Genomic DNA, 26,622 nt, shown 5'->3' with positions numbered 1-26,622 from the left:
CAGAATTCAAAATAAGTAACAGTATTTGAGAAGTAAACTGCCCTCCTTTCCACCCAGTCACCTAAGTCACTTCTCCAGAGGCAGTTACTTTTCCCAGTTTCTCTTTTGCCCCTCAGAGTTAATTACCAGTTTGCAAACATCCATCACTTTGTTTCAATACAAATGGTGATATACTACATGCAGTACTTAGAATCTCTTCCAGTTAAATTTAACTTATCTTTATTAGTACATATCAGAATACTTCAATTCTAAACATGCTAATTCTAAACAGTTGTTTGATACTTATTCCATAGTTTGGTTTCAGAGTCAGCTATTTGATATTTATTCCATAGTTTGGTTTCAGTTTGTTTAACCCAATCCCATATTAATGGACATTTAGGCCGTTTCTTATCTTCTGCTTTCATAGGCAGTGTTGCAGTGAATGTTCTTGTGTGTACTTCATTTTGTACATGTGGTGGGGGTATATATGCAACATAGTCTTGGAATCGCTGAGTGGAAAGGCATGGACATTTTATACTTGGTAGATTTTGCATACATTTGAGACAATAGAGAAATCTGAATATGGACTCTATATTAGATGATATGAGATTTTGTTAATTTTATTAGTTGTGATCATGGTATTGTGATGAGGTAGGCAAATGTCTTTATTCCTAGAAGTCACATGCAAAACTATTTAGTGACATGCAACTGACATTCAAATGGTCCAGAAAAAAAGTATGTGTAAATGACAGACACACACACACAGATATTTGTACATAAATAAAGCAAATATGACGAAACTCTTAAATTATTGAATTTAGGTGGGAGGGATATACAGGTGTTCACCATTGTGATTCTTTCAACCTGTATGTTTTCAAGTTTTCAAAATAAGACTTGGGAAAGATATTGCATATATGAAGTAAAAACAATACTATAAAGTAGGAACAATCAGTGAATAAGGAAGAGTTCTCAGCAGTTTAAAATGAGTGTGTTATATAATTAAGGCAATGGAAACTTGGAATATAAAGTTGAAGAAATTTCCCAGAACATATAAAGAGAAAATAGGAGAGAAAAGAGAAATCAATGTAGGAAATCTGATGGCTGGCTTATTTTCAGAGAGGAAAAGCAAACAGAAGGACATTATCAAAGAAAGGGAAGATAGTTCCTCAGAGGTGCAGGCATGAATCTTCAAATTAGAAGACTTTACTGAAAAGTTGAGCAGAATGATCACTAACATTGATGGAAAGTCGACTGTTTGCCAACCACCTGCAACAGTGAGAATCTCAGTTCTCACAGTCCTCAGAGGCACACATGGTATGTATCCTCCTTGAGTGAGGACTAGGGAGATTATTTCGCCCAAAGTCACACAGCTGGGAGGGGACAGACAGCATTTGGGTCCAGGCAGTATAATTCACTTTCGTTTTTAACCACTATACCACTTACCTAACAGGATATACATGTACGCTAAATTATTTCAAAACATTGAGCATAAAAGTTCTAGATTGTTTCAGAGGGAAAAACACAGGAAATTTGGGAGAGAAGTCAGAATTTAAATAGCACCAGCCTATCAATTATACTTCATGCTGAAAGACAATGGAACGATGAATTCAAAGTTCTGACGGAAAGTTATTTTCCATCTAGAATCCCATACGCAAGTGTGAAAGCAAAAGAAAGGTGGTTTTAGAAATCTATGAAACAGAAAACTTACTTCTTAAACTTTATAATGAAGTTACCAGTTGATCTATTTCAGTGCCATGAAGGTGAAATCAAAGAGCATGTAAGATGTGGAGGACAAGAAACAGTAAAACATATCCGATCCCAATGAAATCTGAGGATGGCAACTGAATTACATGCCTACAAAAGTAATTGGTCCAAATTAGAATAGGAAATTATGAACTCCAGATAAAAGAAGTGTAAAGAAAATGAGAGTCTAAATATAATAAAGTATAATTGGCTGGCTCTGAGCAGTAACTAGAAACAAAAACAGTTCAAATTGGTTGAATCAGGTCAGATTGGGAGACAGCAGGATGGGAGACTATTGCTTTTTGTTGTAAACTTTATTATAATTGCATGTTTTTAAAAAACATGTGTTACTCTGATATAACATTTTGTTTAATATTACTATATTGTTCAAATAAAATAGAACTGTAAGCTAAGGAAATTTTAAAAATAAATTTATCTGAAGCAGATAAGTAGCACCTTTAAATAGACTGTGCTCAGGACTTTCACAAAGCAGAAATTGCCAAAAGACAGTGAAGAAGTTCTTTTTTTGGAAACTGATGCTAAAAGGAAGCAAAGTTTACCAGGTACTTTATTTGGCTATTTCAAAAGCAAACAGTCCCCACCCCTGACACACCAGCCCTGTGAATCCACACACACTAAATGTAAAAGCAAAGATTTGAAATTTTTCATGTCATAATTTGGGGGGCTTTTCATTACCCTGTGGAGAAATTTAATGCCATAAAAGTGTATCACATGAATATCTGAAGAGCTGTTGTGTGTAAAATGCTACAAGAAATAACTTATAAATTTCTTATAAAAAAATTTTTTTAAAGACCTCCATTGTTAAAATGTACCCAGGCTGGAGAAGGGACGAATCTTCTTCCACTGAAAGGGCCCCACTAGCTTCACCTTAAAACTAGAAGAGGCAGAGAAATTAGGTGATCTGTGAAGCCCCTTCCAGTTCATCAACTGTATTCTTCCTCTTCCAGCTTCATAAAAGACCAGTTGGAAAATGTGCTTTGGTGTTCACCTGGACAGTTCTTTACAGATTTTTCATGAATTACATTGGCAGGTGAATCTGCACGGAAGTCTCGGGCTGTGCACTGTGCTTGCCTGGCTCGCTGAATCCCCCTTTGTGAAGGCTGCGGGGCCACCACAGTGAGGCCTGTTTGCTGTCTGCAACTAGAGCAGCTGCCGCCTTTCTTCCTTTATCCTTTCTCCGGCAAAGGAAAACGCGGTGATGTTTGTGTGTGCTTCAGATGAGGAGAATGCTCTCCAGACAGGTTATTCTCTGGCTTAAAGTGGATGGGGGAGCGCAGCTCAATGGGAAGAGAGGTCGAGGCAGCATCTGCCCCCTTGTTTGTTTCAACAGCTTCCGTCTTGAATATAGAATTTGTTGAGTGAGAGGCGAGCAGAAGTTGAGAAATGCAGTTTAAGCGGTGGTACATTTCTGCCTAGTTTGTCAGCCAGTGCGGGGTATGGGGGCGGAGAGCGGGGGACAAGAAAGGGACGCACAGCTAGTTGTTTCTATTATTAAATTCCTTGTTATTTCATAATCTCCACCTCGAAGATTCTTACTGCAGTGTATTCAGTGTAACTGGTGACTAACCAAGGAGTACTGTTTCATGCTTCTAGACAGGAAATACCAAAACTGTAAATACTTTCAACCTCTGATCTTAGTGGTCCAACTGCTTTCTCTAAGAACTGGTCTCACAAAATCCTACAGGACCATATTTTACTGAAACACACTACAGCAAACAGAACCATAAAACCAGCAGAAGAATAAGATGAAAAAATATGAGAAGGTGACCAGGAATGTACCGTTATTTCAGGAAGGAAAAGGAAAAACAGTAAAAGGAGTCGTCATACAGAAGGGTGTAGATATTGGGAGGAGAGAAACAAAGGCGCAGTGAAGGCCAAAGGAAAAAAGAATGCACAGTAGACAGCAACAGAGACAGGTAATGAATACTGTGTATTCCTGTCCTCTTGAATATGGTTTGCATAGTCTGCTGCTTTTTATTGTATACAGATGTGTGACTAGTCACAGTAAAAATAGATATCTTCCCTTAGAAAGTTCAGCAAATGGTATATGCACAGAAGGAAATCTGGACAAATAGGTGTGCTGTGTGCTAAGTTGCTTTTAGTCATGTCCAATTTTTTGTGACCTGATGGACTATAGCCCACCAGGCTTCTCTGTCCATGGGATTCTCTAGGCAAGAATATTGGAGTGGGTTGCCATGCCCTTCCAGGGGATCTTCCCAACCCAGGGATTGAACCCGCATCTCTTATGTCTCCTGCATTGGCAGACAAGTTCTTTACCAACAGTGCCACCTGGGAAGCCCTTTGGATGAATATACATCAACTCAGTAACACTGATTACCCAGAGACAGCTTTTCTGGGGGACTTCTACTTTCTGTATTTTCCATTTCTGTGTTTTTAAAACGTTTTTAAAGAGCACATGTTACATATATGTGTAAACAAACAAACAAACAAAAAAAACAGACTTTAAAAAATTCTAACAATGAGATCGAGAGCATTTTCCTTTCTCTTTTATAAGTGTGGATTCGAGATGCCAAAGGAAGCAGTATTTCCCTTTTACCGTCATTTCTGCAGGAAGGATTTTAAACAGGTGCAAGTTTGCTGAGAATTTATTAGTGTTCAGCATTTTTCTCAGTTCTTGGCAGCCAGGGATAGCAAAAATCTGTGACTCCTCACACCTGGTATTGCTCATGTAAGGATTATAGTCTCAAGGTTACTTGCTCTTTCTTTATGGACAATTTTGTGAGCATGTTAGTCTCAGCTTTCCAATTAATTTCCTAAGAACCAAAATAACATCATAATCTCCTTGGAGCCAAGTATGCACTTAAGTATTTATTGATTGGCTGATTGACTGATCGCTAAATTCTCTTGGAAACTTTTTGCCTTTCTGCCTTAATCTGCATGGATTCTTCATTCTCCAGAAGCCTGTAAGCAGGTGCTACTTTTCAGAGCTTACTAATTGAGAATAGACACTAGTTGATAATGGCACATATTTTTATTTAGATAAACCAACTTTCCTTAGAGCCAGTGCCAAGAAATGAGGTCAGGGAAGCCCTGTCGCTTAAGATAAAACTCAGCAGCCACTGTGAAATACATTTTGGAGGCTCCTCAAAAAAATAAAAATAGAACTACCATATGACCCAGCAATTCCACTTCCTGGGTATATATCCAAAGAAAACTCTAACTTGAAAAGGTACATGTTCCTCAGTGTTCATAGCAGCATTATTTACAATGGCCAAGAAATAACTAAGTGTCCATGAACAGATGAATGAATAAAAAAGATGCAGTATATGTACACCGGGGCTTCCAAGGTAGCTCAGCTGATAAAGAAGCCACCTGCAAGGCAGGAGACCCTGCTTTGATTCCTGGGTCAGGAAGATCCCCTGAAGAAGGGAAAGGCTACTCACTCCAATATTCTTGGGCTTCCCTGGTGGCTCAGATGGTAAAGAATCTGCTTGCCATGTGGGAGACCTGGGTTCGATCCCTGAGTTGCGAAGATGCCCTGGAGGAGGGCATGGCGGCCCACCCCAGTATTCTTGCCTGGAGAATCCCCAGGGACAGAGGAGCCTGGTGGCCTACAGTCCATGGAATCGCCAAAAGTCAGACACAACCGAGTGACTAAGCACGTATGTACAGTGGAATACTACTCAGTCATAAAAAATAATAAAATTTTCATTATTTGAAAATAATGAAATGTTGTTGCAACAACATGGGTTGACCTGGAGGGTAGGATGCTTATTGAAATAAGTCAGACAGAGAAAGACAAATACATATGTTATCACTTATATGTGGATTCTAAAAGATAAACTAGTGAGTATAACACAAACAAACTCACAGATACAGAGAACAAACTAGTAGTTATTGGTGGGGAGCGGCAAGGGGAGAAGGGCACAAAAAGGGGGTGGGGATTAAGAAGGACACAGTACTATGCATAAATAAGCTACAAGGATATATTGCACAATGCAGAGAATACAGCCAACATTTTATAATAACTATAAATGGAACATGTGTGCTTGCATGCGTGCTAAGTCACTTCAGTTGTGTCCGACTCTTTAGGACTGTAGCCCCCCCAGGCTCCTCTGTCCATGGGATTCTCCAGGCAAGAATACTGGAGTGGGTTGCCATGCCCTCCTCCAGGGGATCTTCCTGACCCAGAGGATGAAACCAAGTTTCTTGCATCTGCTGTATTGGCAGGTATTTAGCACTGCTGTGTTTAGCACTAGCACCACCTGGGAAGCCCGTAAATGGAATATAATCTATAAAATGTTTGAATCATTTTGCAATTAATGTAATATTGTAAATCAACTATAACTCAATTTGAAGAAAAAAAGATAAAACTCAAATTCATCAGTGAGTGAGATCTGGGACCACCCTCATCCTCAGCCTTCCCATCCCTTCCCTCTCGTGGCCCCCGCCACCAGTCCAGGTAGGCTGCTGCTCCAACGATGGATCGGCTGTTATGCTGAAGCACTATTTCTGCTTACAAATCTCCCGTAATATCTTTCAAGCCAAGAGGTTGGAGCAGCTTGAAATGAATGTAGGCCAGACTGTGCCTGAGAGCAACTCCCTGGGGACAAAGTTTGGTCTTACCCGACAGCTAAGTTAGCCCTCTCTGGTCCCATTCTTCTCTGCTTAATCACACTGACAGGCTGCTCCGGAGGCTGCAACGTGCTCTCCTCTGAGCCCACTTGGATGATGCCTGTAAATGGCTATAGATTCACAAAATCTTCAGAATTTCTATGTAGGAGGGTCACAGGCAATCTCCTTGGAAGGGGGTGGAACGTAAAGTTTCATTTGCCCAGGAACTATATGATCCAGAAAATGTCATTATACAAATCCAAAATGGGAGGGACAGGAGGGTCACATATGATTAAAGCCCCCTCCCCTGCCTCCTGGCTTCCTCTAGGCATTGCCAGAGACAGGGAGGCAGGGCACAGACAGCAAGGAGAAACCCCCTTGATTTCCTGTAACTGTCTTGCATATGACATTACCTATCCTCAAAAACACAGGGAGCATTTATACATTTTCTCTAAGGGTCCCCCTAGATTGGGTGCTAAGTTGCTTCAGTTGTGTCCAATTCTTTGTGACCCTATGGACCACAGCCCATCAGGCTCCCCTTTCCGTGGGATTCTCCAGGCAAGAATACTGGAGAGGGTTGCCATGTCTTCCTCCAGGGGATCTTCCCAACCCAGGGCTCAAACCCACATCTCTTAGGTCTCCAGCATTGATAGGCACCACCTGGGAAGCCCCAAAGATTACCCAGTAACATGTCTACCATTGTCTCAAGTGGTTCAGGAAACAATATTCTGCCAACAAGTTGGCTAAGAGAGTGCCCTAGCAACTTTCTGCCTGAACATAAATAATCATTCGAAGCTGCACCTTAACCTCAGGGGGTCCAGTCAGCTACGGAGACAGGTCCCTGTTAAATATGCAACTTATGCTTATGCAGGACTCCAGGTTCTTGGAAAGAATGTTCATTTGACTTTTTGAAAAGTGTAAATAAATAAAAGCATTTCCTCACACTAAAACTGAACACACTGGAGGGCAGGATGGAAATATTCTTCCTAAGCCATAGAGTAAAATGCTAATAAACGATCCTGATATAAAACCAAAAGGCTAATTTTTCTGCTTCAGATGGCAAACTGGGAAGTAAGTTCAGGGAGAATGGAGGCACCTGGGGTTGACAGCCCCACTGAAGCTATGCAGGTCCCGGGACACCAGCTTCCCCCAGCAGCCACTGTAGTGTGGGGTAGGACACAGCACACTGTCTCAGTTAGTCTTAGGTGTTTGTATGTAACAAGTTTCCTCTACAGATATATACCTTAGTGTAAGGGCTAAGGGCTTCTATACCTTAGTCTTTATGTTGCATTATAGGTAATCTTCATGAGTATTTAAAAACCTAGGAGACAAGTTACAGGATGCTGCTGCTGCTAAGTCACTTCAGTCGTGTCCGACTCTGTGCTACCCCATAGATGGCAGCCCACCAGGCTCCCCCGTCCCTGGGATTCTCCAGGCAAGAACACTGGAGTGGGTTGCCATTTCCTTCTCCAGTGCATGAAAGTGAAAAGTGAAAGTGAAGTCGTTCAGTCGTGTCCAACTCTTAGCGACCCCATGGACTGCAGCCCACCAGGCTCCTCTGTCCATGGGATTTTCCAGGCAAGAGTACTGGAGTGGGCTGCCATTGGCTTCTCCGGTTACAGGATGATGTCTTTACAAAGCAAAATTATTTTAAAGGAATTTACTTCAGGTAGCAAAATCTCTAGGGCTTTTAAATTGCAAATTTGAATCACAAAGTCAGTATCTTCATTATGGAAACCAAAATAATTTCTATTTTGCTACAAACTACATACAGTATTTGAAAAAGTTATACAGTATAAGTCTATAATAAAATATCATTAAGTAGAGGAAGGAGGAAGGAAAAAATGACTAAAAAAATGAGAATATCAGAATTTATTTCTGATTTAATAAAAGAAGATTAAAAGATATAAAAAGATGCTAATAAGATAACCTTTTAAAAACCGAGGAATGGGACTTCCCTGGTAGTTCAGTGGTTAAAAATCCATCTGCCTTGCAGTGCCGGGGATGTGGGTTCAATCCGTAGTAGGGAAAGGAACTAAGATCCCATATGCCATGGAACAACTAAGCCTCTGAGACACAGCTAGAGAGTCCACGTGACACAATGAGAAGTCCTGCATGATGCAATGAGGATCTGGCCTGTGGCAACTAAGACGGGATGCAGCCAAATAAATAAATTAATTAAAAATAACAAGGTCAAAACCCTATAAAACAATAATTAATCACAGTAAAAATATTTTAACATCAGAGAATGAACTTCTGGATATAGAAACTGAAGGTATTAAGAAGTTACCCTTTATTTCTTGAACTCTGGTTTTGAAAAATTATTCAACAATTTTTTTCAAGAAATACAAAATCCAAAAAATGGAGGAAGTTCAAATCAATGAAGTGCCACAACATAACCTTCATTTCACAGAAAAGATGGGCAGAAACAAAGAAGAGAAGTGAGTCAGTAGTAGTTGCTCATCTAAATGAAAGCAATCTAATGCCCTTATACCCAGGATCACAGATGTTAGAACTACTAGGGATCTTTTAAAGGGCTCCCCTGATGGCACAGACAGTAAAGAATTCACCTACCATGCAGGAGACCTGGGTTCAATCCCTGAGCTGGGAAGATTCCCCTGGAGAAGGTACTGGCTACCCACCCCATTATTCTCTCCTAGAGAATTCCATGGAGAGGAGTGGTCACAAGGAGTCAAACATGACTGTATGACTAACACTTTTACTTAGATGCCAGGAGTCTAGCCCTTTATATGGTTGATCAGTATGCATATATTTTATATAAATTGATGATTTTGGAGGACACATGCTGGCAGTTCTTAATCTTTCTAATGTCAGAAGCATGTTATGAAAGAAGCTAAATCAAGAATCAGTGGGCAAGTTATTACCTGTGCAAGTTCATATCTGCTTCATTTCTAGCTCATCCTGGATGTCCACATGCTACACTGAATTTACTGGCGACTTCCTCACTGGATTACACTATGGTGGTGCCACCTGATTCTCATAATGTTTCCTTTATCCTTCTAGTTGAAGGGGAATAAATCATGCATTTGTTTCTCAAGGATTGGTGGTAGTTTAGTCACTCAGTCATGTCCGACTCTGTATGACCCCAAGGACTGTAGACTGCCAGGCTCTTCTATCCATGGGATTCTCCAGGCAAGAATACTGGAGTGGGTTGCCATGTCCTTCCCCAGGGGATCTTCCTGACCTGGGGATCTAACCTGGGTCTCCTGCACTACAGGCAGATTCTTTACTGACTGAACCACCAGGGAAGCCCAGGGATTGGCTGAGCTGAATCACATGAACATGTGCTCCATTTCAGCTGTGTTTGAAATTGGGCTTAATGCCCTCTGACATTTTCTCTAGGGACTTCTAGGTTTCTTTTTTCTGGACACTTCTTCTAGGTGCTCTGCTAACTTTCATGTTCCTTTCCTGCACTCAGGTTGTTGGCTTCAGATTACCACATTAAAAAACTCTCCTTGGAACTGATCTGCATTTGAAAAAGGTGGGACTTGAAGTTACCTGGAAGAGTATTTTTCATTCTCATCCTTGTGCATCTTATCTACCTCGGTGGAAAACATTTTTTTTTCCCCTTTATCTTTCAAGGTGACCCAAAAGCATACAAAACTGGGTCTCCAAGAAGTATAGGTGTGTCCTCTAATGAACTACCCAAATTCACCCTCCTTAAAAGTAAAATTATCAGGACTATGGAGGCATTAAAAAGAATGAGTTCTAACTAAGTATTCTAAGATTTGATGTTTCTGATGAGTGGAAAAGCAATTCTGTAACAATAAGTATGTGATTCTATTTAAAATATTTACACATATTTGCCTGTAAAAGGCATGGGATGATGCACACAGTGGCTGACTGAAGAGTGGGATTGTGGTGTGCAGACAGGGTGAGGAAGGGGATTTACGCTTTTTTTAAAAAAAAAAAAAAATCATTTTTGAACTGTCTGGGTTTTTCGCTGAGTAGTTAAATTACATTCTTAAACGTTAATTAGGTGACATCACGCACGTTCACCAAGAATCCTTATCAGTCTTCACTGCATTTGGAAACTGTTACATTCTTGGTTTGACTGTGTTCATGCAGAGTTCAATTTCTTCACCAGACATTCCTTTATTCCTTGAATATCAGGTTCTTCGCTGGGTACCAAGTTGAATAATACCTGCTCTGCGACAGCATGGAAATCTGCCCCAGAATGCAGATAAGAGGAATAGTGAATCTGTCAAAAATGGGCACCGTCATCACTAGGGATCCATCCGCTCCCTCACTTGGTTCATAACTGGCCTTCCGAAGACTTCGTCTTTTGGCAGCACAATTAGCAGACATCATCCTCTCATTCTTAAAAGTCACATTTAGGATTAAGACTCCAGTTAATACCACTGAGCTGGAGGTGTCCTCGGGGAAAGAGAAGTCCCCTGAATATACCCACTGTGGAACCCAGAATAGATTTTGCAGCTGCACACAGATCCTGTCTTGTCTGTTGTCTCTGCTGAGTAATGTAAATTCTGGGACAGCCAAGGGGGCAGGCAGCTGGTGACTTTGAACCAAATTTTACCTTTCTGCTGAATCCAGGGAAAAATATGCAACGTGGCAGACGATGCAAAGTGCTATGTTGAACGCTAGATTGTGCTTTATTTTTTTCCTCCCAACTTCACGTTTCCATGCACCAAAATGTTGATGCTACAAATATTGGATACCACGCTTACCTGACAGGCTTCTTCCATCCCACCTGGGCGCGGGGGCTCAGAGAGAGTGCGCGAACCGCTGCAGCAGCCCGCCTCTTGTGGCGGGAGCGGGCTCGGCCGGCCGCGGGATCCCCTACTGGCCCGGGTGCCCGAGCCGCTCCGCCGCCAGAGCTCCCGCAGTCAGCCCCCGGCGCGCACGCGCGCTCCCCTCCGGCGGCCTCGGCGCCTCTGGTTTTTGGCAGGGCGGCTAGTGGAAGGCTCGGACGGGAGGGGCGGGACGGGGCGGGGCGAGGTGCGAGAGTTTGTGGCCACGTGACCGACGCCAACATGGCGGCGCCCAGCGGCTTCCACCTGTTCGTCCGCAGAGGTAAGTTCCTAGAGGTACGCGAGGGTTCTCCTCGGCACTCACTTGCTACGCAGCCGGGTTCAAAGGGATATACGTCCGCGATCAGACATCTCGGCGTACCAGATTGTGCTTTCGGTCCTGCGGACATATGCAGGCACATGTTACCACTTGTCACAGAAACAGATCCGCGTGTGTTCGTCACTTGCCTAGATCACGTCACTGCGTGACATCTATTTGCAGTCCCTTATTGAGATTTATGGGACATTATCTGAAGTTTTCTTCGCTCACGTCAGCTGTATGATTGGTGCAGCAAACTTACTTATTCCGGCTCTACAGTAACGGAAATGCTCTTAGACACCCAGTTGCCGCAGAGAAAGCAACTTGTATCTATTGGCGTTATCCAACACGTCTTTGGGGGAAACTTGCAAAATGTGATTATTCTCTTCCACTGTCATAAGAAGAGGAGAAATTATGTCTGGTTAGCTTTAAATAGGTGTCATTCTGTTATTCTTGTGTGGTGGTTTAGTCGCTCAGTCATGTCCGACTCACTGACTTTAGCGCGCCAGGCTCTTCTGTTCAAGGGATTCTCCAGGGAAGAGTACTGGAGTGAGTTGCCATGTCTTTCTCCAGGGGATCTTTCCGACCCAGGGATCGAACCTGGGTCTCCTGCACTGCAGGCGGATACTTTACTGACTGAGCCACCAGGGAAGCCGTTGTGTAAGTGGTGAAATTTTAGTAAATGTGCAGGTAGTTTTGCAGATGAATCTTTGTTGGATTTGAACTGGTTTCTGAATCTTTGTTGGAAAGAATTGGAAAGTTTTTTTCAAAACTGGAGGAGGGAGGAAATTAAAATATTTTGAAGAACAATTTAGGTGTCAGGTATGTAGGAACAACAGTCTTGTGAAGGCAAATATTAGTTTCACGGCAAATAGCTACCATTTTAAAGTGCCTTTTATAGGTTAATACATAATACCGTGTTAAGCACCTTACATGTGCTAACTACTTTTTTGGGGGGGTGGGGGCAGGTGCCGCATGTGGAATCTTAGTTTCTGGACGGGGCGGAGAGGAGAGGAACTCCAGTCCCTGGCATTGGGAGTCTTAACTACTGAACCACCAGGGAAGTCGTGCTAATTGCCTTTTAAAACTCAGTTAGGCATTATTATGTTTGCTGATGAGAAAAGTGAGACAAAGAGGTTAAGTAATAAGACCACGATTGCACAGATTGTAAGAGGCAAAATGGGCATTTGAATATGACTCTGATTTTTGTTTTAAGGGTTCATTCCTCTGCCCTGCATGGCATCGTCTCTTCACAGAAATCAGTGTGCAAAGTAGAAAATCAGAGACAGTGCAAATATGATGAGTGTGTGTGAAAAGTAAAGAGAAACATGTTTTTAGAGAAGGACGTTGGTAGGAGGATAGACCTGTCTCTTTTGTGTGTTAGTGGAGTAAGGAACCACAGGGAGATTGGAGGTGAGAGATGTGTAGAGGGATGGTGATGTAGGTTGTGATTTGGACTGGTTGGATGGGAAACTGGAAACCTATGTGAGAGTACAGCCTTGTGAAAAGAGCACCAATTTACACCTCTTAAGATCTGGGCTCCAATCCAAACTCTATTTACTAATCAAGTTACTTTTTGTTTCCTCTTTTGACAAGAACTAATGGTGTTTAGACCTTTTTTAGGAACTGCAGGTAATGGTGAAGAGGATCTGGGCAGATAGTCAAGGTAGAGGAAGAGCCAGAACACACACATGCACACACGTGTATCATATGCACACACATATATGTATGCATGTGTGCAGAATCTCTTTGCAGATTATAGAAATAGTATATTCATCATTTTTCTCACTTATGATTTTGACAAATGATGGTTCAGACAATCTTGGAAAAAGCTCTTACAGAAAAAGCTGTAGTAATGCTTCCAACTACACCCCAAAAGAGGGTTATCTTCTGACTAGAAGTGGGGGATCTTCTGATTAGAAGAGAGAGGGAAAATATATCATCAGGAAGAAGTCTGGTGATGGGGAAAGGCTCCTTTATGGACTATTCATTAATAGTTGTACATTGCAGACAAGTTGTCCTGTACCACCTACTCTCCACCCTTCAGGGTTGAAAATGAAGGGTAAATTTATTGAGTCCTCTCTCCTCTTTCTTTCTCCTTTTCACCCCTTTAGATTGATGTAAATTAATCCACTCTAAGTCTTTGTGCCAGAATTTATCATCAGCATCTGTGTGTACATTTCCCTCCTGGAAAGTGGGAAGAAGAGACTTCTTAACCGTGTAAGAAGGGCATAAGGGCTCAAGGCCCGAGGCTTGGCCATACTTGTTTTCCCCCATCATGAGCTAAGGGATGGATTAAAACTATGAATAGTGACATTGGAAGGGGAAAGGGCATATTAATCTCTTGGAACATAGAGAGAAGATAACAAGCCCTTTAGGGATGGAACTATTCCTGGTATTAACACTATCAATAAATCCCAGATCATAGTGCAGAATCCCTGGGTCCCAGGAACTTTCTGTTTAATCTCACTCCCACCTCCCACTTTATTAGAATCTTTGTTCCAGCTCCCAAAGCTTTTACATAAGAGTCTTACGTTGCACAGTGAGTATGGGAAGGGAAAGTATGGGGCAGGCAAAGAAGGAGGCATATTCTCTCTTTTACACTCGTGTTCCTTTTATGAGCCAGTCTCTCCTGGCTTGCGCCCTGTTTCTCTGATTTTCCCAGACTTTCACTAGGCTTTTCTTCTACTTCTAGGTGTATAAATATAGTGTTCCCTAAGATTCTGTTCTAAGCCCTCATCCCTGTTTCCTCTCCTGTTTGTCAGCAATCATGTTTACCCACCTCAAATGACTGCCAGATCTATACAATTTTTTAAAAAAAATCAGCAGAATATCCCCTAGAACCCAACACCGGGCCTTAATGCCCACTCTCTGTTAGGCATCTTTTCCTGATGTCTCACAGGTCCCTTAAGTTCAACAGGTTCAACATGGAAGTGAATATTTTTCTCCACATCTTCTGCTCCCCCATATATATACTCTATCTCCATTAATGACATCACCATCCAGGCACTACCTAAGTATAAGCACTTAAGTTCTTTGGTCCTTGCCACTGCCTTCAGCATCTATGTTCACTGAGTCAGTAAATCCCGTTTCTTGGATGCCTCCAGCTTTTTTCATGGTCTGGGTACGAGTCTTTACCATCCCTTGTAATTAGTTTCCACCTTAGTCTGTCTTCTTCCCTACAACTGTCTTTCTAGAATTCAGGTCTGATTATGATGCTTCCCTACTTAAAAAAAACAAAAACAAAACAAACAAAAAACCCCTGAGAACTCTTCATTGCTGGTCTAAAGTCTGAATCTCTTAGGATCAAAGGATAACTCCATCTCAGCCTGGCCTCAGTTTATCTTTTCAGCTTAATCTCCTGCCAGTTTCCTAAACTCATATCTGCTAAGGTTTGCCATTGTGTACCTCCTTAATTGCTTTGCCTGCAGTGTCCTTTATTCACCCAGCAAATCATTCATCCTTCAAGGCCACACTTAAATGCCATCTCTCCTTTGAAGCTATCTTTGCTTCTGCCCAGGCTGAGCTAACCCAGTCTGCTTCAATAGCACTCAGGGCATGCCTTTATCACAACACTTATTACCCTCAATCAGAGTATGTATACTTATCTGAAAAGTATTTTATACCTCCATCTCTCCTGCTAGAATGGGAGCTTCTAGTGAAAAGAATCTTATCTTCTTCATCTCTGTCTTCCCAAAATGTGGCATACAATATATGTACATAGTAAGTACACACTTTCATAACTGAATGAAAGACCTTTCAGAATGCAACCTCCTGTAGAAATATTTATGCACAAAAGTTATACGGTAGGCCTAAAGATTAATTTATCTCAAAACATCAGTTTTTGTCATATGACTGGCGTAGATAGTGACTTTGTTCCCTGCCCACCCCTTTGATGTTCCATCTGTCTCCAAGATTATTTTAAGGCAGTTTTACTTCTGTATACCTTTTTGGGCAACTGTGAGAATTTTGTTGCATGGAATTTGAGTTGTGAGTCAGACTTATTAGAGATGATTAGAAAAAAGAAATTGGGAAAGGGAAAGGGAAGACATCTGAAAGAGAAGTGCTTGAGGTGTAAGCAGTGTAGTCAGAGGAGAGATGAAGAAAGCTTATGGAAGTAAACCCGTGGAGCGAGCTGAAGCCAGCGAGAGGAGAGGGGACAGACTGTAAGTCCAGCAGAAAGTCTAAGAAAGGCACAGTTAGTGGGTATGTGAAATAGTTTGGCTGTGTGGTAATGTGTATCAAGGTGTAAGGTATACATACTCTTTAGCTAACAATTCTGCTTTTAGGAATTTATCTTGAGAGAACAATAGGATGAGTGTACCAACATGGATGAATAAGAATGTAACTTTATATTAATAGTGATTGGGAAATATTCACCAGAATCTGAATCTGAAACTGCTTGGTAAGAGAATGACCAAATAAATTATGGTTCATCCGTGCAATGGGGTGCTATGCAGTCATTAAAAAAGATGATGTAGATGTACTGTAGACTGAAATATTCATGGGTGTATATGGAGGAGAAAAGCCTGCGTATAGAACAGTAAATCCTACTTACATCAAATTTGTATTTTCCCTTCCTTATATATATACATGCCCAAAGAGATACCTAGGATGATGTTCACCCAAGTGTTCATAGCAGTTATTTCCAAATGGTGAGATTGGACTGATTTTTACTTTATGCTTGATGTGTTTGAATTTTACACATTGAAAAGATAACATTTTTATTTTCCAAAGCTTTTGTTTAAACTGCATAAAAGAAAAAAACCAAACAAACAAATACAGAAGATAGCAAATGTTTGAATGGGACCAGATCCAAGGGGAAAATGTCTTTTACTGTGCATATTCTCTGCAACAAAGCAAAATGTCTATGTAAATTGTAATATAGAAAAGGAATACCTTTACAATTTCCATGATCAAAGAATGGTAACTGGAAATTACTTATATATACTCTAGTTTAAGATACATTTAAAGCTATTAGTATTTTATCATGCTTTTTTAAACAAATATGCAAAATAGTTACAAGTGCTTTTGTTTATTTGTGACTCTAAGGCCATAGATTTCTTTTTTTTTTTTATTTTCCATTTATTTTTATTAGTTGGAGGCTAATTACTTTACATCATTGCAGTGGTTTTTGTCATACATTGAAATGAATTAGCCCATAGATTTCTTTCATTAAGAATTTTCTTATGATAGTGATTTTTCAAAAATTTAGCCTCCAGATAGCAGAGGGCTATTTTACCTCAGAAATTAGGTACTTTAAACTTTTGTCAAAGACCTGAGATCCTTACCATTTTGTATAGCTACTGCATTAAAATGTATCCTTAGTTTCACCAAACCAACTTAGAATTAAACTTTTGGGATGCAGCCCACGGGTGATTTGGAAAATACATTAATTTAAATACATTAAATTATTAATAAGGAGCTTGCTGTGACTTAAACTCTATGTGGATAACCAGAGAATGGAGATGGGTTTTTGCTATATGATATTTTTTAACAAATAGCTTTCAACTCTGTTATGGCTTGTTACTACATAAATTAAAGCATGCTTAATTAACAATCAAATCATGGCCCCAAAGTCCCTAAAGTCAGACTTGTCCCTCAAGTCATATATGCTCTTATGTCTTCCCTCTGCCTGAGAGAGCTTTCTTTCACAAAGTTCCTGTCTCCTGTTGAAATTATGAATTATAATACATAGTATAGAACACGTAGACTCTCAGTGATACTTACTGTGAAGTCTTTAACAAGAAAAAGATATTGACCTGTATTGTGGACAATAATAATATTCATAACATATGTTATTTGGAGAATACAAGTTATAGAGTATTTTAATGCAGTCTCATTTTGTGAAATCAAATACTGATATTCCCATGTGTGTCAAAGTGTATAACACAGAGAGAGAGAGAGAGAGAGAGAGAGAGAGAGAGAGGTGGGGTGAGGGAAATGGAATTCACCTAAATAAATATTCACAGTTTATGAAATGCTCACTTTCTCCAAGCACTGGGAATCTTTGAAAATGCAGAGTGGATGCTATATATCTCCAGGAATTTGGAAAAGATGGGAGGAGGGTAATATATATGCAGAGTTTCATTTGAACATCATCTTTTTTGCAGTTAAAACAGCTTTTTCTTGTAGAGATTGGTTTTCTTTCTTAGCTTTTGAACGTGCAGAATTTTAAACATACAGAAAAGTAGAGAAATCCACACATACCCATCACCTAGTTACAACAGTCATCAGTTTATGGTGCTTGTTTCATCTTTTTCCCCAGCCACTTCGCTTCCCCAAGCTGGGTTATTTTGAAGCACATTTCAGATATATAATTTCATCTGTAGATTCTTCATTATGTAACTCTAAAAGCCAGGAACCTTTAAAATTTTCTTCGTATATTGTACTTAACAGTTCTAGAATTTACATTTGGTTCTTTGCTTATACTTTACATTTCTTGGTTGAGGCTTCCCAGCTGTTTACTCATGTCTATCTTTTCCTTTAAGTACTTGTACATACATATTTATAATGGCTGTTTTAAAGTCCTTATCTGTCAATCTGTCATCTGGACAATCTCAGGATCTGTTCTGTTTTATTGACTGCTTTTTTCCCTTGGCCGTGGGTCACATTTTTTTATTCTTTGTATGTTATCTAATATATAATTATATATATGACATAATGAATAATAACCTTGTGGGGATTATGTTGCTCTTCCAGGCTTGGTTTTCTTCTTTGGTTGAGTGGATCTGTTTTGTTTTCCTCTAAGTTCTAGAGTGTGGCCCTTACTCTAGGACTTTGCAGAGTTCAATCGAGTTTTTCTATGAAGGGCTAGGTAGTAAATATCTTAGACTTTTGTGGACCCTGTGGTCTCTTATTGCAACAACTCAAGTCTGCTAATATAGTACAAAGGCAGCCTAGACAGTGTGTAAACAAGTGAACATAGCTTACGTTCCATTAAAATTTTGCTTACAAAAAAAGACAGTGAGTTGGGTTGTTTCCCAGGTTTTAATTCACTCACCTTTGCTCTGCTTCTGCGTGGTTCTTACTCCCGAGGTCTCAGCTGATCTTTCTGGTTCCAGGTGAATGCCTGTGGGCCTTAGCGAGGTCTTTCTACTCTGGTTGGGCTAAGACTTCAACTTCTTCCAGCCCTGCAACCTCTGGAACCTCTATTCAGCTCTCAGCCTTGCTGCAGCCTTACTGTCTGGTAGACCCTGTGCCTCTCTGTTTTCCAGAACCCTCAGTACCCTGCCTCGCAAATTCCAGCTGCTTCACAACCAACCCTCTGCTCTCTAATGAAACAGCAAGGTGCTGTGCGTGGCTAGGGCGCCATCTCCCAGTGCCGTATTTGGGATGGTTTCCCCAGGCAGAACACTGCAGCCCAGCTGGACTCACCTTATGTATTTGCTTACCCTCAAGGTTCTCTGTCTTATATTGTTCAACAGCCAGTGCCAAAAAATAGCCCCTTCACATTTTGTCTAGTTGTTTAAGGCAGGAAGAAATTCTAGTACCAGTTATGCCACATGGCTTGAAGAGGATGTCAATTTGTTTTATTCAGTAAGTTTATTTTCCCTTTTTTTTTTTTTCATGAAATTTATTTGTTGAAGCAACTGGTTAATCTGTCTGCCCTAATGGGGCTTTCCACATTCTGCATTTTGCTGATTGTATGAATATATCCAGTGGGGTCATTTAAAATGTTCCTCTAGGGACTTCCCTGGCGGTCCAGTGGTTAAGACTCCACACTTGGAATGTAGAGTGTGGATTGATTTGACTCCTGGTCAGGGAACTAAGATCCCACATGCCTTGCTATACATCTGAAACCAGACTATTTCACTCAGAGTAAAAGCCACAGTCCTTATAATGTCCTATAAGGCCCTACTCATACTACTTAACACTTTCTAACACTTACTTACTTATATGACTTACTTATTTGTCATGTTATTTTTTGCCTACCTCCTCAACTAGAACATAAGTTCAGGAAAAGCATTTTTGTTTTGTTTCTGATGTAGCCCAAGTACCTAGAACAATGCCTGGCACATAATAAGCATTCAGTAAAGATTTCTTGAATGAATCAGAGAAAAGTGTCTAGTTAATAGTGATACAATAAAATTATTAATAATGAATCTTTGAGTCAAATAACATGTTAAAATACATAAAGCAAGAGCTGTTAAAAGTAAAAGGAAAAATGGATAAAAACCACAATCATAATAGGAAACTTTAACATGCCTCTAATTTGACAATTTAAGTAGACATAATAAGGTTGGATTTCAGAATGCTATTATTAGTAAATTTGATTTAATATTAAATTTGATGCTTTGATTAGGATTCTTTTTACAAATATACATGAAATAGGGCGAAGGATAGTAAGTTATGCCACTAAAAACCTTAACAAGTGCTAGAAAGAAAAATTGTACGTTCTGCATTCTCTGATCATGAAGCAGTAATGCACAGATTAACAAAGGAAGAGATTTGCCTCAAGTGTTGTGGAAACACAGAAGGAACCTAGATAGCGGGGGATATGTCCTTTACAGTGTACTGGCCTTGGAATACACAGTTCTTGTCCTCCATGAGTTCACAGTCCTTGGTGGAATCAGACATGTAAATAAATTTTGCAACAGAGTAAGAAGGATACACAGATAGAGGTGAGCAAACGGTGCAATGGGATCATCCAGTAGCGACTAAGGAACCTTCACCTTCACAGAGAAGGTAAGGACTAGGCTGAGTCCTGCTGAGCCAGGAGGGCCTGGTCAGAGGAAGGAGTCATGAAACAGGGAGGCCCCTCGTCCCAAGGCAGAGGTGGATGACAGACTGTCTAACTTTGGGGAGCTCTGCTGCTCTAATGCAGCAGGCAGGGAGGGTGAGAGCTGGGGAGCAGCCAGCTGGCGCTGCTCCTTTTGACAGTAGCGTGTACAGGATTGGGGGGCCACCCGAACAGGACAGCTGAGGCGTGTGTGTGAAAAGGGAGAGAGATCCCAGACTCCTGCTCCCTTAGTGTTGGAGGGATGATGGATGAACATGTAGATAGATGTTCATCTGGAATAGGGGACAGAAAATTGAAGAAGCTCCTTGTCCCTCAGTTACTTCAGTTTCTTTCTATACATTTTTGCTGAGATTAGAGATGAAATGAGGTAGGGGATTGGGAAATAGGAGGGAAAAAATGACAAGAGATAATAGAAGGATTGCCCAGCAGTGTTGAGATCCAAGTGAAATTAGAGACCGTGTATCTGCAGTGGCCCCATTCATTGTCACTGTGTGATTTTCTCCCAATGGGCATCATCCTGTGTGTATAAAAGAGTGAAAGTAGATAGTTGGATTGATGGAATTTTCCAGATGGCCGCACTGGAAGGACTAGGGAGTAAGAGAAAAGGGGGATGGGGGATTAGCAAGAGGGGGATTGAATTAGTGAATCCTAGAGTCTAGTCTCAGCTGGATGTTTCCCAAGGGCAAGGACCTTGTCTATTTTGTTTGTTTTGGGGCTCATTAGTATACAGTGAATAATCTATAGAGTATAGAAGCAAAAAGGGAAGGGGCTGATAATTTGGGGGGAGGGGGGAAAGGAGTTGTCCTAAGGCGAGAATTTCCTGCAAGAGCAAGGAGCAGTTAGTAGGATGAGGAGTGAGGGAACCAGAAAGTTTGGTGGCAGTAGTCTTCTGAACTGGGTCAGATGGTTTTTAATTTAATTGGAGAAGGAAGTCTAGACATATGACAACCAAAACAGTATGATAGTTTTATTTTTTCAGCCTTTACAAAATTCTCTTAATGGAAAAAATTTCAGCTCCCTGGAATATTGTAAAGGGCACCTAGAAAAGATTGCTAAAAAAGATAAAAATTGGGGGAAGATAGAATTGTGAAGTTGCCTGTGAAATGGCAGAAGATAGTGGAACAAAACGGTGAATTTGTTCAATGAAGTTTTGGTGAAAAAAAAAAAAAACACAAAAAAACAAACCAGTATGAGAGTACTCTGGGACTAAGAGAGAAGAAAGATAATTAAGGGCTGGAGTGATCTCTTCACAGAACTGGGCCTTAAAGGATGAGTAAAGTGGTTGGCAGAAAGGTGGAGGGGTGGGGGAAGGTCATTCCTAAGTGAGTAAGACAGAGCATTGATGGAGAAAGCGTGTGAATACAGGAAAGCCAAAACCTATTCAGAGGGTTCTGAAATGGAGGGTTTGTCTGGAGCTGAGAGTTTGCATAAGAGAGTTATAGGAGAGGAAGATTAATAACAGAAGTTAGGGCCAGATGATGGAGACCCTGAAGGTCAGCTCAGGGTTTATCTTATAGGTAACAGAGACTGATGAAAGTTTTTGACAAATAAGTGAAATGGTGTCTGTGTTTTAACCTGACACTGTTTAATTCTGTTTAACACTGTTTAATTTAAACTGCCCTGTTTAATTCAGGTGGTACCCTGAATGCACTGATGAGTGAAAACTATCGCATCAGTTGGGAAATATTGGCAGAAACAAAGTGATGGGGCCTGAATTAGTGCATTGACTGCAGGATGGAAAGGAAGATATGGATGCAAGAGAAATGGTACAGAGAAGGAGGAATCAGGACCTGGTGGTTGGAAAGGGGACCTGAAGAAGGGGAGGAGCTGTCAAAGCATTAAAGAAGGAGTTGGCGCAAACAGAGAAAAGTGAGGAAAAGAGGCTCAGGAGGAAATTTCAGGATGACTCAGTAAAGGTCAGTGAAATTGACCACTTGGAAGTCTTAGTGACATAGACCAAAATTTTAGCAGTGGAAGGAGAGATGAAAAGTGATGGAAGTGGCTGCAGAGAAGGGTGGGGATTCTTGGGTTCTTTTTTAAAATAACATTTTTATCACAGTATAATTCACAGATTTTGAAATTAAAAGATGCTTGGTCCTTGGAAGAAAAGTTATGACCAACCTAGACAGCATATTAAAAAACAGAGACATTACTTTGCCAACAAAGGTCCGTCTAGTCAAAGCTGTGATTCTTCCAGTAGTCATGTATAGATGAGAGAGTTGGACTATAATGAAAGCTGAGCGCCGAAGAATTGATGCTTTTGAACTGTGGTATTGGAGAAGACTCTTGAGAGTCCCTTGGACTGCAAGGAGATCCAACCAGTCCATCCTAAAGGAAATCAGTCCTGAATTTTCATTGGAAGGACTGATGCTGAAGCTGAAACTCCAATACTTTGACCACCTGATGCGACTTATTGGAAAAGACCCTGATCCTGGGAAAGATTGAAGGCAGGAGGAGAAGGGGATGACAGAGGATGAGATGGTTGGATGGCATCACCAACTCAATGAACATGAGTTTGAATAAACTCCAGGAGTTGGTGATGGACAGGGAGGCCTGGCATGCTGCAGTCCATGGGGTTGCAAAAAGTCAGACACGACTGAGCGACTGAACTGAACTGAACTGAATTCACAAATTATACAGTTCACACCTACTTAAAGTGTACAATTCAGTGGTTTTTAGTGTACTCAAAGAGTTGTGTAGCCACTGCCACCATCAATTTTACATTTTCATCACCCCTGAAACAAACCTTTTGCGTGTGTGCTAAGTTGCTTCAGTTGTGTCCAACTCTTTGCAACCCTGCAGACAGTAGCCCACCAGGCTCCTCTGTCCATGGGACTCTCCAGGCAAGAATGCCAGAGTGGGTTGCCTTGCCCTCCTCCAGGGGATCTTCCTGACCTAAGGGATCGAGGATGTCTCAGATCTCCTGCATTGGCAGGCGAGTTATTTTCTACTAGCACCACCTGGACAGCCCTGAAACAAACTTCTTACCCATTAACAGTTACTCCCCAGGCCCCGTATCCTCACCAGCCCTAGGTAACGACTCATCTGCTTTCTGGCTCTATAGATTTTCTGTTCTGGACATTTCAAGTAGGTGGACCCACACAATGTGTGGTCTTCTATGACTGGCTTCTTCCACTTAGGACTATATTTTCAAGGTTTATCCATGTTAAAGTATGTATCAGTACTTCATCCCTTTTTTTTTTTTGCCAAATAATATCCCCTTGAGTAGGGTATTACATTTCCTTTACTTGCTGGACATCTGGGTTACATCCATTTTTTGACTCTTGCAAATAGTGCTGCTGTGGACATTGGTGTGCAAGTTTTGTGTGGACATGCATTTTGTTTTTGACATAGAGGCCCTGGCTATGTTTAGAAGCAGTGGGAAGGGCGGCAGATGGTAAGGAATAAGGACCACTGGAAATCCTGGAGAGCAGGGGGCTTCCTAGAGAGAGAGAGGACCTGAAAGAGGTGGAAAGGAATGGAAAGAAGCGAAGGGGGAAATGTCCCCTTGGAAGTGGTGAGAGTGTCTCTATTTCTACAACAGGAGTGAGGAACAAGTGGGGATTGCTTTTTCTAGGAATAAAAATACTTTGAAAATATACTTTCCAATTATAAAAGTAATACAAAGAAGGCTGTATAAACAGAGGCCAAGAACATGAGGTGTCAAATCAGGCTCCTTCGGTTTGAATCCTGCTGCTGCTACTTACTAGTTAGTGACCATCTCAGCTACCACACAATTCTTAATAGTAAGCCCTTCATAACTGCAGTTGATTCTTGAACCACACAGATTTGAACTGCACAAGTCCACTTATACATGAATTTTTTAATTTTTTTGATGGTAGGTACCACAGAGCTACACAGTCTGCAGATACTATTTATTCACAGATGTTCTCCTGTGAGGAGGATCAGCACCCTTGGACCCAGGTTGTTCAATGGTCAACTGTATTCATAGTGGAAGTATTAAGCTACTATAAAAATGTATAAAGAAGAGGGAATTCCCTAGCAGTTCAGTGGTAAGGACTCAGTGTTTTCACCTGAGTGGCCTGGAATCAATCCCTGGTTGGGGAACTAAGATCCCACAAGTTGTGTGGCATGGCCAAAAACCAAAAAGTATAAAGAAGAAAGTAAAAAGTCAGTCCAGTCCACTGTTTAGCTAGAATTGGCATTTCTAAAGGGTTTTCCCCTCTAAGGAGGGGTACTAGTAATAGAACCATGATTTCTAAAAATTCCATCCACATCTAAGAGAAAGTATTAATTACTGAAACATTAATTTAGGAAAATAAACTTTTGAGGTCCTTTTGTCTCTCACATTTGGATTCTATTTATCACACTTGTTTATCCTTCTGCTCAGCCTTGTGATAATTCTGAATTTGGGGCATCACATACCCTGTCTCTGTCATCAGTAAGATTATGATTTTCCTATAAGACCAAGTAGAAATAGGTCACGGATGAAAAGAACACCCTCACCGCACTCCCCGCCAACTGGCTGGTACATGCAGCTGAAAACCAGCCCCTCTAAGAATTGATGTTACAAAAGGCAGCTCCTCTCTGTCGTCTTCTGTCGTTTCTCTCCTACTTTATGCTCTGTCAATAGCAGCTGTTCAGGGCATTGCCAGGCGAGCGCAGGGGTGCTGCAATCAGAAATGCGAGGGAGCGACACAGCAGGAGAAGGCTGGGGCGGAGGGAGGTGTGATCTGCTGATCCAGCGAGTAAGTGGGAGACACGGCAGACAGACAGCAGCACGATGGCCCATGGGGAAGCATGTGAAGGATGATCAGTTACCTGATCCTTTTTTAAAAAAGGATGATCAGTTACCTGATCCTTTTTTTTTTTTTAAAAAGGAAGTCTGTTTCACCAGTAGAGAAAAATCACAGCTGCCGAGGAGAGTCTTGTAAAGTCTCTTAGGTGGATTGGTACCTCGTGCTAGCTTCTTTTATAAGGGTCAGATTAACTTTCTAATATTGTCTTCTACTTTAATGTTATTGCTTTAATCATTAGACTACCACCAATTCCTCCAGGCAATAGGAAGTGATTGAAGATTTAATGAGATTCGTATTGCTTGTCCTCAAATGTTGATGACTTCCTGCATCCATATTAATCATTCCTGACCTTGATCTTCAGTTCCTTCCCAGAACAGATTCTTGTGAAGCATACCTAGGGGATCCCACAGTGTTTGCCCGACGCCTGGTTTGTTTCCAAAAGTACGTTAACTCTGATGTCCAGTGTACATCAGATTTTTCAATACCCTTGTCTGCTTTGTCTTCTAGTTCTTACCATTAATATGATGATAAATCTGGAAAATTTAGGGGCAGAAAAATCAGCAACTCTGAACAGGGGGTTTAGCCTAGTTTAGAAGATTGTTCTGTTCAGCAGACCTTGAACATGCCTTAATTGGTTGTCTAGGTCAGGATGTCCAACTGGCAACTCTCAGACCCCATCCAGGCCACAGAGCGTTTCTGGGTGTCTGAAGTGTGTGCGCTCCGGCTGGCGAGCAGCAGGACTCGGCCTTTGTCCCCTGTTCTGGCGGCCCCAGCCTTTAGTTCAGGCCCACCCCCTCCTGCCACGGGGGCCTGGGAAACCCTGGCTGGCCACCTGGTCTCCTCACGCCCAGCATCCGTGCGTCTGCACCCCCACCCTCGCCCCAATTATCCCCCCAGCCACCTTGGCAGATTTTCTGACTAACAGTCCTTCCCTGAACAAGGACCCAGGACAGGAGCTTGTGAGAGAGGGGAGGCCTGAGGATTCTGAGCAAAGATGCGAGCGAGAGCAGAGAGGTGTGGGAGAGGGGGAGAAAGGATCACATCAGCTGAAGAGAAGATAAATATGTCAGACTCGAGTGTGAGGCGGGTCTGCATGTGAGACCATGAGTAGGAAGGGGTAGGTAAAGAGGTGAAAGCTTGTGTGTCTCGATGCCAGTCGCTGAGATGAAGAACAAAAGAGGTAAATTTGCGTGTGAAAGAGGCCACCTGTGAGGGGTCGGAAGAGAAAATGGAGAGAGCAAAACGGCTCTGCTCCGCTGAACCTGACCAGCCGCATCACTGGGAAACACAGTCTGACAAAGCATTTTTTTTTCCAGTTTTGTGAATATATTTATAACAAAAATACTGTTATAAAAAAGTTAAATCACAACTAGATGGACCCTTAGAAGCATAGATTACATTGAGGTTCTTTTAGGATGTCCCAAATTCTGGCTGTGATGATTGTTTTAAACGTGGCTCATCCCAACCAAGAAGTTGAACAGTATCGATTTTGATGACGTGCTTACCATTTTTTAAAAACAAATAATTGGAGTACTTTTTACATACAAATGGAAGTTTTTCATCTTTTTAAATAATCTTCTGTTGATATCATTTAACTGGATTAGTGGGAAGATATCCTTTTTGTGAAGTAGGTTTTCATATTTAATGATCAAAACCTTTATCCCTTAAAAAAACTTTTAAAAAATAGTCAGAAAATTTCATACCTATTTT

The 26,622-nt window shown here is 41.2% G+C and overlaps 2 protein-coding genes across 3 annotated transcripts in view; one reads left to right on the top strand and one right to left on the bottom strand.

The window, feature by feature from the left end:
* The window catches only part of SLC25A12 (solute carrier family 25 member 12), a 189,731-nt gene extending 178,502 nt beyond the window's left edge, over positions 1 to 11,229 (bottom strand). The window contains exon 1 of the mRNA XM_020896344.2: positions 11,028 to 11,229. Within this exon, the coding sequence (XP_020752003.1) occupies positions 11,028 to 11,045 (18 nt within the window). The 5' untranslated portion in view covers positions 11,046 to 11,229. The remainder of the gene's footprint in view (positions 1 to 11,027) is intronic.
* Positions 11,230 to 11,291: 62 nt separating this feature from the next.
* METAP1D (methionyl aminopeptidase type 1D, mitochondrial) overlaps positions 11,292 to 26,622 on the top strand; it is a 70,251-nt gene continuing 54,920 nt past the window's right edge. For both annotated transcript variants that reach the window (XM_070476023.1, XM_020896347.2), the window contains exon 1: positions 11,292 to 11,373. In XM_070476023.1, the coding sequence (XP_070332124.1) occupies positions 11,334 to 11,373 (40 nt within the window). In that variant the 5' untranslated portion in view covers positions 11,292 to 11,333. The remainder of the gene's footprint in view (positions 11,374 to 26,622) is intronic.

The sequence above is a fragment of the Odocoileus virginianus genome, chromosome 13 (assembly GCF_023699985.2).
Source record: "Odocoileus virginianus isolate 20LAN1187 ecotype Illinois chromosome 13, Ovbor_1.2, whole genome shotgun sequence".
Taxonomy (NCBI): Eukaryota; Metazoa; Chordata; class Mammalia; order Artiodactyla; family Cervidae; genus Odocoileus; species Odocoileus virginianus.
This window is presented reverse-complemented; position numbering and strand designations above follow the sequence as displayed.